At 54.7% G+C, this 18,023-nt stretch overlaps 1 protein-coding gene across 1 annotated transcript; it reads right to left on the reverse strand.

Moving 5' to 3' along the window:
• Positions 1-1,669: 1,669 nt before the first annotated feature.
• KRT7 (keratin 7) lies at positions 1,670-15,254 on the reverse strand. Its single transcript, XM_055394453.2, has 9 exons — positions 14,865-15,254; positions 13,258-13,469; positions 10,820-10,880; positions 9,549-9,644; positions 7,765-7,929; positions 6,561-6,686; positions 3,758-3,978; positions 2,307-2,341; positions 1,670-1,932 (listed from the first exon to the last, which is right to left on the reverse strand). The coding sequence occupies exons 1-9, from the start codon at positions 15,189-15,191 to the stop codon at positions 1,775-1,777; spliced, it is 1,401 nt and encodes a 466-aa protein (XP_055250428.2). The 5' UTR covers positions 15,192-15,254; the 3' UTR covers positions 1,670-1,774.
• Between the last annotated feature and the right edge of the window lie 2,769 nt (positions 15,255-18,023).

Here is an 18,023-nt window from a genome sequence, read left to right on the forward strand (position 1 = left end):
TGGAACTAGCCGGCTTGACCTTCCCCAACGGCTGCTTTCTCCTCCTGCATCTCTCCTCCGACTTGTCTCTTCATTTCTTTCAGGGAAAGGGGCGGGCTACTCGCCCCCACCGCCACCCACCCGAGTCAGAATGACCAGTTTCCTCCAGCCCTGGGCAGAGCCCATCCTGACTCGGGCTGCTCTGGGGGCTCGGAAGCCCGTGGCTTCTAAGGGACAGACTGGCCCCAGGGTCCCTCCGGGTGCCTCCTAAACCCTCCCATGGTGCCGGAGTTTGCGTCCCCGGGGTGGGGAGAATAATTTTATGCCCCCGCCTCCCTCCCACTCTCTCCCTTGTGCTTGGTCTCCGAGTTTCCAATTAAGCTCATGACTCGAATATAAAGCTCTCTGAGAATCTCCCTGCACACGTGGACTGCCAGCTCCGTTTCTGCCCTCTTCGAAGGGAACAGAGAAACTGTTCTAAGCAAAGAGGGAGAGAGGGCTGTCCCTGAGGTACCCTGCCCCTAGGACCACATTGTACATCCTGAAGAATGCCTGGGGGTGTCCTGCAGCCTCCGAAATCCAGACACACGGAGGCATAAGGGGGAGCTGGGAGGGAAGTGAGAGGGGCTGCAGGGAGGAGTGGTAGCCAGCAGGGGAAGGGTCTCATCACATGTGGCCGCTGAAACACCAGTGGTCCACTTCCTCTACTCCCTCACTCCACTCCCACCCCAGTATATGAAAATTCCTGGCCATGGGCTCAAATACACAGCCTTCACCTCTTCCCACAAACCAACACTCTCCCTAGATCGTCCCCTCCAACCCTGCCCCCACACCCACCACCACCACCACCTGCAGGGAATCCCAGTCAGAGACCTCCTATCTCCCCTCCAGTACCCAAGATATGAGCTGCTGTCCGTCAGGGATGGATACCCCCAAGCACAGACCCCCAAACACCCCACACACTCACAGGCACACACACCACGTCAGAGACCCTGACATATACAGATGTCCCATCAAGCAGAGCCTTAACATACCGATGTCCTCCCCGACCCCCACCCCATCAGGGATCCAGATCCACAGCCTGTCCCTGGGTGAGGAGGGTGAGATAGCCCCCTACCAGGGATCCAGACTCTGGGACCCCCTCACCCTAAAGTACTCCCTAATGCACACAGACCTCCTCCCACTGCCATCACTCCCACAGAATCCCAGAACCCCTCCAGGACCTCCGACACACACCATCCAGGGCCCAGGGCCTGGCCAACTCAGCACCAGGAAGGGCTGAATTGCCAGTTGGCTGATCCACCCGAAACCCAGGCCTGGGGCAGCTAAATGTTTGTGGTCTTCTCACCACTGAGGAATGTTCTCTGACAGCACAGGGCATTGGCAGGGGGAGGGGGTGTGCAAACAGCCCTCCCACCCCCTCAGCAAGAGAGGAGTCCAGTGTCCACTTCCTGGCAGAACCAGAACTTCCAGGGCTTTCTGGCTTGTTCAGGAGAGGAGCTGGAATCAGCCCCATCCTTAAGAGGGGCCACGGCCTCACTCTGGGTAAGGGCCAGTTTCCTTTGAGCAGTGCCCCCATGTCACCAGTGTGCTCTCCCGGTGCTCTCTAGAGCCCCTCCCTCGCCACACCTTCCCCTCCAGGCCTAATGAAGCCAGGCTACCAGGTGCCAGGCAGGGACTCATCCAGGCCTCAGAAAGCAGCTGCTTTATTGGAAGCTATTCTGATATCTTCCAGGGTTGGGGGTCCCCTTGTGATTATGGGAGGAGGGAGTATGTATCTCCCCACACACAGAGCTCAATTGCGGGTACTTCTGCTGGTGGCGGATGTGGTCCTCATGGAGTAGGCCTTGAGGGTCCCAGGCCCACCACCGCTGGAGAATCTCAGGGCATTGTTGCCCATGGTTCCCCCAAAGGTCAGCCGGCTACCAGAGCCGCCCGTGGAACTGACCACAGCTGAGAGAGAAGAGAAAGGGTCTCCATCAGTGTGTGAGGCCCACTACCTGAGCCCCCAGCCTCCTGCGATAGCTGCCTGTTTCCCTCCCTCTACCCACCACCCTTCCCCCACCAACAGCCAGGGGCCAACCCAGAAGTAGCCTCAGACAGAGGTGAGGGCTGCTCCACACTGCCCCAGCCTGACCCTGCCCTCATGCATGCCTTTGCTGGGCTGCTGAGCCTATCTGGATGGAATCTCCAGGCACCTGCTGAAAGCTGTTTAAGGGAAGGAGGCTCTGGGCCTCCATGAGGCCAGGACTTGAGGCCAATGTGCCATCTAATAGACCCAGCCTAGTCTGGACAGCACAGGTGATGGGCTGCAGCCAAGGACTTACAGATGTTCACGGCTCCCACTCCATCTCCGGTCAACCTGGGGGCAGAGGAGAGACCTGTGAGGGCTGCTGTCTCCTCAGCACTGGAGGAGGCACTCCTGCACCCCTCCATCCAGGCCGCAAGCAGGACTCATATTCATTCCTGTGTCCCCACACATCCATCCTTCCTGCAGCCTTTTCACTTCTGGCTACACAATCTTGGGAATGTCTCAGAGGCCTCCATTTCCTCACTTGTAAATGCGGTCTTGGCCTGTCCCAACCTCACAGGGTTGTTTGTGAGGGTTAAACTCATAACTTACCTAAAGCCCTGGGCACACAGGATTCTGTAAATGGTAGCTGCTCTTATTGTTTATGTAGATGGCTGCCTCCCTTAACCAGGTCATAAAATCCTCAAAGAAAGCTGTGGCTTATTGATTCCTGCATCTCCAGTCACCAGAATGAGGTCCGGGCACATGCTAATTACTTAATATGGGTTGAAATGGTTAATGAAGTGTAAGTGTTGACTGAGTGAATTCAGCTACAGTGGGAACTGTGAGGGGAAGGAGGAGGAGTGGTGGCTTTAAGCAGCCTGGGGAGCTGAAACAGGTCTTGTACTGGAAATTAAAAATCTATCCAAGATAGATAGGTATGTTTGTTCTGTGACTCATAGCCCCATTGTCACCAAGCCCTTGGCCGTGAGGATGAATTTACGCTGCAGGGAGGAGGGAAGGCCTCAATTTAGTGGAGCAAGTGAAGGAAGCCCAGCTGACCTCAGCAGCCCCAGGTCCTGGAAGGGGATAGAGCAAAGGGCAAGGACAAGAGAGGTGGACACTAAGAAGTTTCCAGGCCCCTTATCTGTTGACAAAATGAGTCAATCAAGCCATAAAGGTATGAATGAAGACCCAACTTTATGGACATAAGTTTTGAGTCTTTTGTGAAGAATTTCCTGTAAGACCAACCCAGCCCAGCTTCACTGCAGGCTGCAGGTAAGCATGCAAATATCTCTGGGGACAGGGGAAATTTACCTCCTCACTATGCTCAGTCAACACCACATGACTTAGCCCTCAATTATGAAGTGAGAAGCAGACTGTTGCCAAGGAAGATGGTTGGACCAGGAATCAGCAGAGCTCAATTGCATACTGGCTCTGTCCCCTCAGTTAATAAAACTAACCAGTTTCCCCTCTGTACACTCAGAAGTCAATAATACCTCTCTTGCTTACCTGATGTGTTCTGAGAATCAAATAAGATGACCTTGCTAACACACAAAAATGCTGTTATTACTTCAACTTTCCCACTGAGCTTATACCACAAGGTCTTTCCCTCCAGAAAGCCATCTCACCAAGGGCAAAGAAGCAAGCATTATCTGTACCCTCCCTGCCCTTCCCATCCTCAGTGCCCTGCAGAAGGAGGGATACAGGAAATGCTTGCAGGTGGATGGGTGTCAAGCCCCACTGAGCCAGGTTGTATGTCCTCACCGGCTCTCCTCGCCCTCCAGCAGCTTGCGGTAGGTGGCAATCTCAATGTCCAGGGCCAGCTTGATGTTCATGAGCTCCTGGTACTCCCGGAGCTGCCGGGTCATGTCCTGCTTGGCCTTCTGCAGGGCAGCCTCCAGATCCTCCTGCTTGGCCCGTGCATCCTTGACAGCCAGTTCCCCACACTGTTCAGCATCAGCAATGGCGGCTTCCAACTTGGCGCGCTGTGGGGAACAACGGGGCTCTGAACCGGGGTCGCAGGCCTCATCAGTCACTGCCTTCCTGCTCCCCATCCTGCGGTGAGCACCTGGCAACTTGCTTACCGTGACTTCACTGGCACCAGCCTCCTTCCCCAAGCACCAGGGAATCCCAAGGGTTTAAAATCCCAAGGGTTTAAATCCCAAAGGCTTTGAAGGACTTCCCTGGTGGTCCAATGGTTAAGAATCCACCTGCCAGTGCAGAGGATACAGGCTCCCTCCCTGGTCTGGGAAGGTCCCACACACCAAGGGGCAACTAAGCCAGTGTGCCACAGCTACTGAACCTGTGCGCCCTAGAGCCTGTGTTCTGCAACAAGAGAAGCCACAGCAACGAGAAGCCTGCACATCACCACTAGAGAGTAGCCCTTGCTTGTCGCAACTAGAGAAAGCTTGTATGCAGCAACTATGCCCTGCCTTCCAGGGCAGCCAGTAATTAATTTAATTTTTAAAAACATGGGCTTTGATACCCAATGCCTAGCTTTCAGTTCTGGCTCTGCCACTTACAAGCCATGTGATCTTGTATGAATCAACCGTTCTAAGCCAAAGTGAAGTGAAGTCGCTCAGTCGTGTCCGACTCTTTGCGACCCCATGGACTGTAGCCCACCAGGCTCCTCTATCCATGGGATTTTCCAGGCAAGAGTACTGGAGTGGGTTGCCATTTCCTTCTCCAGGAGATCTTCCTGACCCAGGGATCGAACCCAGGTCTCCCGCATTGTAGGCAGGTGCTTTACCGTCTGAGCCACCAGGGAAGTCCTAAAAGTCTCCTCTTTTCTAAAATAACAGTAATCACAGTATATAAATATAAACGAGAATAGCTCAAGTAATGAAATAATACACAAGTCCTTGGCACAGTGTCTAGTATTCAGTAAGCACTTAATAAATGCTATTATGAGTAAATGCGATTATGATTTACAAATGCGCACATACCCAACCCCTAGCTGGAGGAGCTCCAAGGCCGTGGGATTCTAGTGTAGTACTCAAATTTCAGGCAGCTGACCAGGCACCTTTCAGGTTACCTTGAAAACAGCAGCCATTTTGCAACAGGCCCAGAACAGGGAGACTTGGAGCACAGAAACACTCCTTGGAACCCCTAGATTCCAAGTCAACAGCCCCCCCGGTGCAGGTGGGGTGGGGTGATCCAGAGGGACCTGAGCATCAGCTGTCACTTCCTGCCTGGCCTTAGTGTTCGCTCTCTTGTGGCCTATCCCCTATTAGAGGAGCCTATATAGTGGTGGGGCGGGGGGGGCGGTTCAGGAAACTGCCATTCGTTGCTCTGTGCCTCCCCTCCTGACCTGGATGCTGGCTCACTGCACTAGTGACTCATGGCTCCGAATCTGTGCCAGGAGGAAGTCTCCATTCTTGCCCACATGTAAACAGGCCTGCAGGGCTCCAAGGGGAGGACATTTCTGGGTAGGTCACCCTCACATCCCATCCCCCTGCTGTCATCCATCAGCTTCTTTACCTTCCCACTGCAGATGCCTGCTGAAGCGTAGCCGCCTCCTCCACTTCCATGCCTTCGTCAGATCTTAGAGGACCCTTTCTCATCAGTGCCCCCCACCCCAGGTTTACAGGATCTCCTCCCATCAGTCTGTCATCTGAGACCTGTGCCCTACTGTGTGTCAGGTGCTGGGAAGGGAGGAGCAGGGAACCAGATGGAAGGGGTGGCCCAGCTCTTATGGCATTTTTAATATCCCAGTGGAGGTGGGGGACAATATTTACTTACACTTAATTAATAGGACTTACCTAGTAAGTCAATGGACTTCCCTGGTGGCTCAGACAGAAAGAATCTGCCTGCAGTGTGGGAGACCCAGGTTTGATTCCTGGGTCAGGAAGATCTGCTGAAGAAGAGAATGGCTACCCACTCCAGTATAAGACAGAACATTTCAGAGAGTGTTAAGTGTTTCAGGGATTCTCCCACAGACTGCTGAGAGTGTGGCTAGGTGGCTGAGGAAGCCATCTCTGAGAAGACGTCTATTGTCCTCAACAAAAGACGATGAGAAAGGGGCATGATGTGCAGAGCTGGGAGAACCACATTCCAAGTGGAGGGAACAGCGAGTGCAAAAGCCCTGAAGCATGAAGATGCTTGGCAAACATCATCTCCAGGAAGTGGCAAGAGCACGGCCAGAGAGGGAGCAGTGGGGAGTGAGGTCAGTGGATATGGCGGGGCCTTGGGAGTCACAGCGAGTTGGCCCCAGACCCTGTGGCCCCCATTCCCAGGTATACATTGCACCCAGAGCTAGGTGCAAGAAGAGGGCTCAGGACCAATGTGGTAATGAATGGTGGTTCTTGTCTGGCCAGCAGCCTGAGGCTCCCTCCACGAGCTGTATGCCCTGATAGGACTCCTGTTCTCCCTTCGGCCAAACCAGCACCTGGCCAAGAACATTTCATCCTGGAGAGCTCACAGGTGGGTCTGAGAGACTAGAGCTGCCCTAGCCTCGTTCCCAGGGCAGCAGGGGCAGGATTGATGCCCCTGCCCCCTACTTCTCATCCTGAGCATGGTCCCAGCTGGCTGCCCTTCACCTGCCCCAAGGATAAGCACTGGTGCCCACCTGGTTCTTGATGCTGTCGATCTCAGCCTGCAGCCTCTGGACAGCCCGGTTCATGTCCACAATCTCATTCCGGGTATTCCGGAGGTCGTCCCCGTGCTTCCCAGCCTGGGCCTGGAGGGTCTCAAACTGGAGGGACCACATAGAAGGGCACGGCAGGGGTGGGCTATGATTACAGGGGGCTCGTCTTCTCCCCACCCAAAGAAGGCCCCAGGTTCTGAGCGACGAGCCCTCCGAGCTTATTGTGCCAGGGAGGGACAGTCTGACTCCCAGCAAGCTTTGCCCAACGCCAGAGGCCAGACTCCTGGTCAGTGGGGTGGGGCAGGGGTTCAGCTTCCTCCCAGCCAGGACAGGGAGGACAAGGATGGTTCCCCAGACCTGTCCCCACTGATATCATTGCTCTTCCCATTTCCATCACGTCCTAACGCTGGAGAACCACAGGAAGTCTGAGATCCTCACCTGTTAACCCCTTCATCAGCATCATCCACCTCACAGATTAAGAGAACGAGTCCCAGAGAGTGGAAGGGACTGCCTGAGAGTCACACAGCAAGTCCTTATTGACACCTGTGTTCTCACGTGCACCATGGCTGAGCCCCTATGTCTGCAGAAACGTCACTCTATGCCACTTTTAAACCCTCAGGCTCCCTCCCTCAGTTACCCCAGCACCCCCCACCTCACCCCAGCCCCACCCATTCCCTCAGTGCCTGCCCTGCCCTCACCCGGTGCATATAATGATTAAACCTAATCTGGAGCCCTTGGATCCAGAATCTGGTCTCTGCTCTTCCATTCACTACCTGTGCGGAGTTAGAAAAATCGCTTAACCTCTCCATGCCTCAGTTTCCCCACCTGTGAAAAAGGGATAATATTGCCTACCTAACAGGCTGTTCTGTGGGTTATATGAGTCAAAACAGGTAAAACATTTGAAATGTTACCTAGCACTGTGCTTACTCGCCAAATTTCAGCTATAATAATTATTACTCCATGTCCATTTCCTCTGCCCTGCCCCCTCCATCAGGCTGGAATCTCTCCCTGGGCCTTCTCTTCCTCTTCTTCCCACGACACTGGAGACCCCTACAGACTTAATCCCTGGTGCCTGTCAGCACAGTGAGACACAGGCCCCAAAGGCTCGAGACAGGGTGAGGAGTGAGGGAAGCCACCACCCAGGACCCTGCCAGGAAGAGAAAATATGGCTCCAGTGACCACACACCTTGGTCTGGTACCAGGCCTCAGCCTCAGCCCGGCTGCGGTTGGCAATCTCCTCGTACTGGGCCTTGACTTCATCAATGATGCTGTCCAAGTCCAGGGAGCGGTTGTTGTCCATAGACAGGACCACGGACATGTCTGAGACCTCAGACTGCAGCTCTTTCAGCTCCTGCAGGGACCAGACAGAGCATCAGGGCTTGGGTGACACATTCCCATCCCCACACCCATCCTGGGATCCCTCGCACTAGGGAAAGATAAAGGGAGAAGAGGCCAGACTGGGAGCAAGTCACCAGGCAGCCAGAGGGCACAACAGATCCAGCACCTGCTAAATGGCTCCACCAGCCCTGGCTCCCAGAGGAGCCCATCAGCAACTTGTCAAATCAAAGGGTCTTGTGGGATCACAGAGGAAAAACAAGAGACAGAGTGTGGTGAGCTGTGGTGGCTCCTGGCTGTGAGTTGCTGTGTGGGTTGAGCTCTATTATGAAGGGGATCACTAGGGGTGGGTAAAAACTCATATTCCACCCTATTACGGATGGAACACTCTGCAGCCTTTAACGCTGATGATACAGCCATATTTATGGACAAGGAACTACATCCATGATATACAGTTATTTAAAAAAGGTATGATTCTATTTTATTAAATATGTATATTTCTGTATCTTAAGGTAGCTATTAAGATGATAAGAGCCGGTATAAGAAGCTTACTTTCAATTTTATGCTTTACTTAATTTTCTAGATTTTTTGCAATGAGTATGTATTTCATAACAAGAGGAAGATAATTACATATACGTGTATATACATACACACACACATATATAATGTGTGATAGACATATAAAGGCCCACAATGAGACTGAAAATAAAAGTGAAGTCGCTCAGTCACATCCGACTCTTTGTGACCCCATGGACTATAGCCTACCAGGCTCCTCAGTCCATGGAATTTTCCAGGCAAGAGTACTGGAGTGGGTTGCCATTTCCTTCTCCAGGGGATCTTCCCAACCCAGGGATCGAATCTGGGTCTCCCGCACTGCAGGCAGACGCTTTACCGTCTGAGACTAGGAGGGCCTAAAATCAGCTTCAAGCACCCAGCCCCTGAAATTAACACACGTGGAAATTCTCTCAGAGATGCAAATGGAAGCTGGATGTTCAGGTAAAAACGAGACTGAAGAGAAGTGACAATTGGTCTGTAATTTGCCTCTTGTGTAACTATGTCCCAGACCAGCCTGATGATCAGCCATACTATCTTCTGCCTAAGGCCAGAGCCTCACACTGATGGGATGAAGTGGTTTTTAACCCCCTTCAGGGAAAGGATCTGGAAGCTCAGGGCAGGGCAGGAAAGGAAATGGGAGGAACAGGCAGAGAGAGAGGCTGGGTGGTGGGCGCAAACCCTCAGGCACTCCAGTCTCTCCTGACCTGGCTCCCCTGCCAGCCCACCCAGCGCACCAGTAAGCCCTGTCACAGCCCAGATCCCTCAACATCCTCCTGGTTTCTTCCAGCCCCTCCCAATCCCCATTCCTTACAAATGGTCATCCCATGTCTCTAGAAGGCCAATTTTGACTGACACACCCCCACCCCCCACCCTCACCTCCCACTGTTGCACTGCCTCAGCTCTTCCTGAGCTCCTCACCCACCACAGAGTCCTGAATCTAGAAAATGTAAAGAGCAGAGTCATCTCCCCTACATGCACCCAACACACACCCAGACTGACCCAGAGGCAGAGGGTGGACCAGATGGCCCCCTGGCTAGGACACATAGGATGTGGCACACTTCCCACCCCTGAGGTCTTCACCTGCTCATAGAGGGTCCTGAGGAAGTTGATCTCATCATTCAGGGCATCCACCTTGGCCTCCAGCTCCACCTTATTCATGTAGGCAACATCCACGTCCTGGGAGGGGTGGTGGCAAGAAGGGATAGATGGGTAGCGTGTTCTCAGCACGTGAAATATTTGGCAGCCTACACTGTCCAACCCCAGGACCAAGCCCCACTGCCCTACCAAGAAACACTCAGCAGCTGCATGCTGCCTGACACATCCACAGCGGGAAGCTCCCTCCAGTGGACCCGCCTAGGCTTTGAGATGGACATTATCTCCACTCATCCCCAGGACTGGAGGTGCCTTCTCAGCACTGACAGCCCAGAGCATTCTGAAGCCCCAAACCTAGCGCTTCACCAGTTCCTAAAGGCTTCAGTGGTTTAGACACACCCCTGGTTCTGCCCCTTAGTGGCTATGTCACCTTGAACAAATCATTGCAACTCCATGAACTTCAGCTTTTCATTAGTCAAGTAGGAGAGCATGAAATCATGCAGACTCCAGGATACCACACCCAGAGATGAGAAATCTCCAGCCCAAATGTGTAACTGGCAACCTGAGTGATACTGAAGCAGGCGGGCCACAGATAACACCACAGGTCCCGATGATGTCTGGGTACCATCCTCTGCTGTGGGTTGGCTCCTGTGGGGGGTGCTCACTTACACTCACCCCTGAATCTCCAAGGGCCCAGCACTCCAGGGCAGGTTACCTTTCTGCGGATGGGCCTGGGACACTGAGTAAGTGTACTTTAAATCATAGTCTTAAGTCAAGCCCTTCTTCCTAAGGCCCTCCAAATTCAACTTGCACACCTCCAGGTGTGGGAAGGCTCACTCTGCAAGGCAGCGCATCCATTCATTCAATATTTCAGGCCTGCCATGTGCCACCCTCATCTGTAACTGAATGTTCCGATAGAACACTTACTTATTGTGGGGTTGAAATTGCCCTCTCTAACCTCCAACTTGTAGTCTTAATTCTAATCTTTCCAAGCACAGAAACAAGTCTACTGACTTGCCAGACAGACACACACACACACACACACACACGCCACACACACACACATACATGCACACGTTACAGCCTTATAAAGGGCCTGGCTTTCAGATCTCTCCTTCTCCAAGCCCATCATTTCCCTCTTATAGACCCAGCCAGACTCTGACCACAGGTCCCTATTGGTTGCTTTGGTGAGAGGCATGTGGTCCCCTGGCCCCTCTGTTTCTACAGTGTCCCCTAACCTCCCTGTCTGCCCCCCTCACCTTCTTCAACACCACGAACTCATTCTCAGCAGCTGTGCGACGGTTGATTTCATCTTCATACCTGCAGCAAAGAAGGGAAGCGTGGTATTGGTGCAACTCTGCCTCCATCCCCTCATATCCAAGTGTGAAGGTCTGCCCTGCATCACCTTCACTCCCTGCTTAATGACACGGTAGCTCAGTTGGTAAAGAATCTCCGCAATGCAGGAGACCCTGGTTCGATTCCTGGATCAGGAAGATCCAGTGGAGAAGGGACAGACTACCCACTCCCGTATTCTTGGGCTTTCCTGGTGGCTCAGCTGGTAAAGAATCCACCTGCAATGTAGGAGACCTGGGTTCAATCCCTGGGTTGGGAAGATCCCCTGGAGAAGGGAATGGCTACCCACTCGTGTTCCAGCCTGGAGAATTCCATGGACTGTATAGTCCATGGGATAGCAAAGAATCAGACACGACTGAGTGACTTTCGCTTTCACTTATAACACAAAATTGACTAGTCCATATGGCTATTCCTAGGACTTTGAGCCTTGGCAGGGGGTGGGGGGTGGGGGAGCAGGGAACATATGTGAATTAAAGGACAGAGGCTGCATATCCTGGGAGTGAGAAGGCAGAGAACAGCCATGCTTATGGACCACTTCATATGGCCCTGCCCCATTACGTGCTTCCTGTGCATTTACTAATTTAATGTCCACAACAATCCTGTTAACAATGGTGCTGTGACTCACAGGAAAAGGAACAGAGGCACTGAGAGGCAAAGTACTCTGTGCAGTCATCAAGCTGTTAAGTACAAAGCCCAGAAGCCTGGTCATCTGACCCTTGAGCTTAACCTGCTTAATCCCATTGGCTGAGAGTGAAGAAGGGGCCTGCAGAAGAGGAACCTTGTGGACTCGGGAAGAAGAACCAGGTCCCAAGTAGGTGGTGAGCCCCTATCCCTACTCTCACAGCCCCACTCCCATCCTTCTTTCTCTCAAGGAGCCAGCCCCTTGCCATAGGAGGGTAGCAAAGCTGGGCACAGAGCAAGAGGGCAGGTGGGCCTGACCCAGTGTTTACTTGAGGATTCAAAATAGGCGTCGGAAACAGAAACTCAGCAGTGCACACAAGCTTCTGGCCAACAACAGGAGCAATGTGGGGCAACTCCAGTGGGGAGCAGGGTGCTCGGGCAGGCAGAGGCCCTGCAGGAGCCCAGACCCCCACAGTCCGCTCCCCTACCCCAGCCTCTAGAATAGTTAGAAAAGCATCCACAAGGCTGTCTGTCCATTCCTGCTATGCCGAAGGGCCCAGAGGGCACACGGATGAGGGCCCCCTGGGCAGCTGCATCAGGACCCCTCCCCACATCCCCTTCCAGCTCCTGCTTCAGCCTGGCCCTGGCCCGGAGCTCAGCCTGGCTCCCCCCGGAAGGTGCTCTGGGGCTTTGGCTGGGGGGAGCATGTGTGCACACATCCAGGGCAGGGGAGGCCTGGACAACAGGGGCTCACAGGCTGTCCCAGGCCTCCCCTGCCCTGCACCTGTCTGGTTCCACCTGCTGTGGGATTAATCCTGTTGCCCTAGGGAAGCTGGGGGAGGGGGGAAGGGACACTCCCTTCAGAGGCCTTTGTTTGTTCTACCTCCAGTCAGAGGAAGTGGCCCTGCTCTGGCTTAGTCATACACCCCCAGGCAGAGCACAGAACTCACTCATTACCCACCCCTCCACCCCTGTGCCCACAGGGCAGGGATGCCCACTCAGCCTCTGGCTTTGGTTTCTATTCAGTGAGAACAGCCGGCATCTCAAAGACCTGCCCTCAAAACCAGCCTCCACACTCCCTGCCTCTCCCCATAGCCTCCTTTCTGGTTCCTGCTCCACCAGAACCCCCATCCCCACCCCCACCCCAGCCTCTGCAACCTAGCCCATCGCTCACAGTGATCATCTTCTCTGCTGCTTTCCTTCCCAACTTGGCTCCATGTATGTCTCCTCTTGGGAGTCAGGGGCCCCAAAACAAGACCCCGCACTCCCAATGATCTACGCTGCAATCTCAATCAAGTCCCTGCAACTTGCTGGACTCTAATCCTCACAGGAACAAAATGGAGTTGTTCTAGAATAATCTGAGCGGCATACAAGTTCTGACCCACATCTGTCATAGGACGCTCCTTGCCCTGCTGTCTCCTGGGCCCTGGTTAGGCTCCCAAAGGGAACAGTGTGGATCAGGAAAGGGTTGAGAGAGTTCTTTGGGAAAAAGTAGGGAGAAAGGACCAGAATGACTTGGAAATGGCTCCCAGAGACAAAGAGAAGAAAGGGGAGGAGAGGTAGGGAACCCATGAATCAAGACCTTCTTTCCCTTGAGGGAGTTATTGTACTGAGCAGCAGCACCCGCTGACCTCTGACCCCAGAAGGATTATGAGGGGCTGAGCTGAGAGGGTCACATTGGCCCAGGGCACGAATCCCCACAGGTTGCACTGGGGGACCATACTTATGCTTAAAGTCTTCCACGACATCCTGCATGTTCCGAAGCTCCACCTCCAGGCGACCCCCATCCAGCTGCAGGGCCTCTAGCTGCTTCCGCAGGCCAGCAATCTGGGCCTCAAAGATACCCGGGAGGCGGTTGCTCTTGGCAGACTTCTGCTCCTGCAGCAGCGCCCACTTGGTCTCCAGCAGCTTGTTCTGCTGCTCCAGAAACCGCACCTAGAAGGAGCAGGAAGAGGAAACTCATGAAGGGCAGACTGTGCCACTCAGTGCAGTTGGGAGGGTCTCCAGCCACCTGGCAGAATCCACATTCCCACTGGCTCTTCCCCCAAGCTCGGCCCCTAGCCCTTGGCCCTCTTCTCCAGGAAGCCCACCCTGAACAAGCCTCTCCTCCAGGACTCTCTGTCTCCAGTGTGCCCAGGGCTCAGATCACTGACGTGTCCCGGTGCTTATGCTTTAGGGTCTCCTCCTTCCTCTGCTCCCCATCACACCACAGGTGATGGTCTCCACCGCCCTCTCGGAAGGGCTGCCTCCTTCCTATCTTCACCCTGAGCCTGACTTGGGTCCCCTCCCTTCAGGCTGGGATCTTATCTCTTCCTCTCTCAATATCCTCCCTTCCCCTCTTCCATCTTTGTCCAACAAGGCCTCAGGACAGGATTCTAGAATCAAGCCAGAGTAAAAGGAGCCCTAAGAAGCACCAGTATGACTGGTGGTGGGAAGCCAGCCTCCTCAAGACCAGCCACTCAGGCAGCAGGACCCAGGGGCTGCAGCTAAGTAGCAGGGGGAGGAAGCCTGGGCCTGGGGCTTCCTGTGGAGGCTGCCCCAGAACCTGAAGAATGTGTATGATCTGAAGGGTGAAGGAGAGGAGGAGACGGGGAAGAGAGAAGCGGAGAGTTACACAAGGCCGGAAAGGAAAAGCCTGCTCCCTGCCAGGGAGGAGGCCCCGGCCCTGCTCCAGGGGACTAGACCTTAGTTCTTGGGTCCGGCCCCACAAGTCTGCACCCCCATCTCCATCCGTCACTCTCTTGGGACCTGAACAACGGAGAGAACACTTTCTAATGGCCCTTCCCGGGGGCACTCAGGGCCCCCAGTGGGCTCTCTCTAAGGGCAGGAAGAGCCTCGCTTCCCACCACCAAACAGAGGGTTGGAAGACCAGGTGGGTGGGGCAGCCAGGGCTGGGAACCTCCCTCTCTCCAGCCCTTTATTTCCAGCAACTGCTAGATAATAACTGGGGAGGATAGGTGGGAGGGTGAGGTTCTCAGCCTACCCCGTCTCCGACTCCACACAGCCCCCTCTCAGAGAAAGGGGCCCAAGGAAAGAAGTCCTGGCCCCAGGCGTTTGGAGCTGGAAAACTGGGCGTTAAAAGCGGCCCGAGAGCTCCAGCTCACAGGACAGCCCCCGGCACACGTTCGGGGAGGAAAAAGCAGGTTGATTTGGGTAGTTTGCCGGGAGAGAGAGGCTGAGGTTGGCGAAACAGCCACACGATTCATGGGGAGGATTCAGTCCCCGGAGGAAAGAGAGCCGGTACCTGCCCTCCCAGCGCCGGGCTCCCGTGTGGCCCGGGGGGCGGCCGCTGGGGCCTGGAGCCTGGCTCCCGGCAGTGAGGGAGCTCACCTTGTCGATGAAGGAGGCGAACTTGTTGTTGAGGGTCTTGATCTGCTCGCGCTCCTCCTGGCGCACCTGCTGGATGGAGGGGTCGATGTCCACCTGCAGCGGGGTCAGCAGGCTCTGATTGATGCTGACCGCGCGGATGCCGGTGCCCACGGGGGCCCCGTAGGCTGAGCGGGCGGCCACTCGAGGCCGAGAGGCGCCCAAGCCATAGAGACTGCTGCTGCCGACGAAGCCGCCGGGGCGCACCGAGCTCAGGCGCACCTGAGTGCCGCGGCCCGGGAAGGCGGCGGAGCGCGAGCTGAAGACCTGGGAGCCGAAGTGGAGCGACATGCTGAGCTGGGTCCGGACAGAACGAGCGGCTAGAGACAAGGGGCTGAACTCGCTGACCTCCGGGCAACAGGGCTGCTTTTATCCGCTAGGCGCGAGCGGATCGCCTTACACAGGTTGGGGCGGGGCTGGCCGCGCCCCACCTTTCTCTGCCCGTTGGCCCCTCCCGGGACCGCGCTTCCTCCCTCCGCGCGGTCCCCCTGGCCGAGGCTTTCGGTCCCAGCCCGGGCCAGTCCAGACTTGGGGAGGAGGGCTGTAGACACCCAGACCCCTTGATGCAGGCGAATGCAAAAAGCGGTGGAAGACAGCGGGCCCAATCCATCTGAGAGTCAGGGAAGGCTTCCTGGAGGAGGCTTGGGGAAAAGGTGAAGAATATCCAGATTTCTGACAGCAGAAATATCAAGCGATAAAAGATTGAGCTAAGAGGTGAACAAAATGTTCTAGTGCAGGAATCAGCCCTCCCACCCACCCTGGTCCCCTCCCCAGGCTAACGAAAACCAGAAAATCATTCCCAACCAAGTTCATCTCCAACTTAAGAGATCAAGCAGCTCACTTCTTGAGTCAGCTAACCCCAACCAAGGTGGGCCTGCCAGAGCTGGTTTGACTAGGCCAAGTGTGGCGGGACCCCAGTTCTTGCCCCTCTCCTCCCCACCCAGGAGCCACCTGAAGCCCAGAGGCCCCTGATAATAGTTACCCTGGGCCTGCCCTTCCCCCCCCCCACTCCCAAATCACATTCCTGTCCACTTACTTCATTTGTCTCAGGAGAAGAAGGGGACACCTGTGTGTATTTGAGACACTTGGCGCTAATGTTTTGTGTGTTTTGTATGTACATGCCTGCAGGTTCCTGAGCTGGGCTGTATACACATTCTAGGCATTTGTGTTTACATATGTGTTTGCATGATTGGGAATGAACTTATACAAATGGGAGTCTATTTTGGCGAGCAGGTGGATAGGTGCGTCTGTGGATACACACTTGCACACTTTTGTAAGCACATCTGTGCAATATGCCTATATTTGCACTCAGACACTCCTGCCTATTCCCCACCCCTGCCACTTTCCTGTTTAAAGGTCCCCAGCACTCAGCATCTCCCACAGCTGAAGCCACCACCAAACAATCCCCAGCAGTTCCAAACCCAGGATGAAGACGGGGATAAATGTGCTGGAACAAGGAACGCTGGACCAAGGAGCTAAGCACTGGCCTCATTTCCTAGTCTCCAGCCACACATGCCACACCCTCTGCACGGCTCTGCTGCCCTTTTAGCTCTGCAAGAGAGGCAGCCAGAGAAGCCTTTGGAAAAGACAACTGACAGGACTGTTGTCATCTTTAGGCCACTTCTAGCCCCACAGGCCAAGTTGTCACTTCAGACCAAGCCCTTGGGGGCATCCTGGGTGGAGGAGGGTGGGCATGGAATGCCCTTCCTGGTTTTCATTTCAATTAGACAAGGAGGACTAATCAGCAGCAACCCTTTCTCAGTGATCTCAGTGGAGACCCAGGCCTCCTCCCCTCCCGCTCTTCCATAGTGGTGTTGGGACAGCTCAGGCCAAGGGATGCCCAAGGAGACCTTCAGTGTGTCTGCTGCAGGGTGTGTGTGTGAGAGAGAGAGACACACACACACATACACACTCACATACATATATGCATATATACACATACACGCGCATACACATTCATACAAACATTCGCCCACATGCACACCGTATCACCTACAGACACACATACACACACACACATCACTCACATGAGCACATGCACGTACACACACGTATACCACATCACACACACACACTCTAAAGTCCTTATCCCTCAGTGTTCACCCTCAACTCTGCTCCCCACTACCTCCCAGGCCCCTATCCCTCCACCTCCTAAACCCACCCAAGTTCCACAGCTGGCCCCTCCTCCCCCCCAGATGCAGTTCCCACTCCCAGGATCTGCCCTCTGGAGTCTACGCCCCATCCATGCCAGCAATTCTTCCCCCTATACCCCACACCCCCACTTCTTTCCTGGCCTGGGAAATCTCTGGCTGGGCACGGCTGGTGACCCTGAACAAGTCACTGCCCCACCCTGGGCCACAGCATCTTCTCCAGAGGTGAAACCCGCAGGTTAATGGGGAGAAGGAGCTGGGAGGACACAACAAAGGAGAAAAGGCCTGTGGGCTTTTCAGGCCCAGGACGCAGCCTGGCTTCTGGTCACATTTCCCCATTCCAGACTTGCCCTGGACTCGCCCCTCAGCTCCCCATCTCCTGCCTCACGTGTTCTGGCTGCTCCAGCCCTCCCCAGTCTCCTCCTGTCCTTCCATTCCCAGGCCAGCACCATGAGCCCACTGAGTGCCCGGCTGTCCACACAGACACCTTCTGGAGGGCTTCACATGGAGCTGTCGACACTGAGAGACCAAGGGTCAAATTCCTGCCCCTCAAGAGTGCCCCATCCAGGGGTTCCCACCAGCTGATCTGGTCTCCCACCAGCCGATGCCTCTGCTGGCCTCACAGAGACCCCCTTAGGAGATTCGGGGTAGAATCTTGAGATGAATTAATTTCCAAAACTTTTCCCAGTTGTTCCTCCATCGCTTCATCTCTGTAGTGTTCTATCACTCACACACTCACACACACACACACTCACACACACACACACGCACGCACACCATGCACATCACCATGCACACACACACACCATGCACATCACTGTCCTCCCACTGCCCACCTGACCTCCCCTGCACCTCTGGACACAGCTGTGAACAAGCAAGCCGCCCCAGGTCCTGCTTGGCTTCACCAAACCTGCCAGAAACCGCGGTCCCACAGCCCTCAAAGGTAGAACAGACTGGAGCTCTGTGAGAAGTG

The sequence above is a fragment of the Moschus berezovskii genome, chromosome 6, assembly GCF_049115385.1.
Source record: "Moschus berezovskii isolate FMDL1 chromosome 6, NW_MosBer_1.0, whole genome shotgun sequence".
In the NCBI taxonomy this organism is placed as follows: Eukaryota; Metazoa; Chordata; class Mammalia; order Artiodactyla; family Moschidae; genus Moschus; species Moschus berezovskii.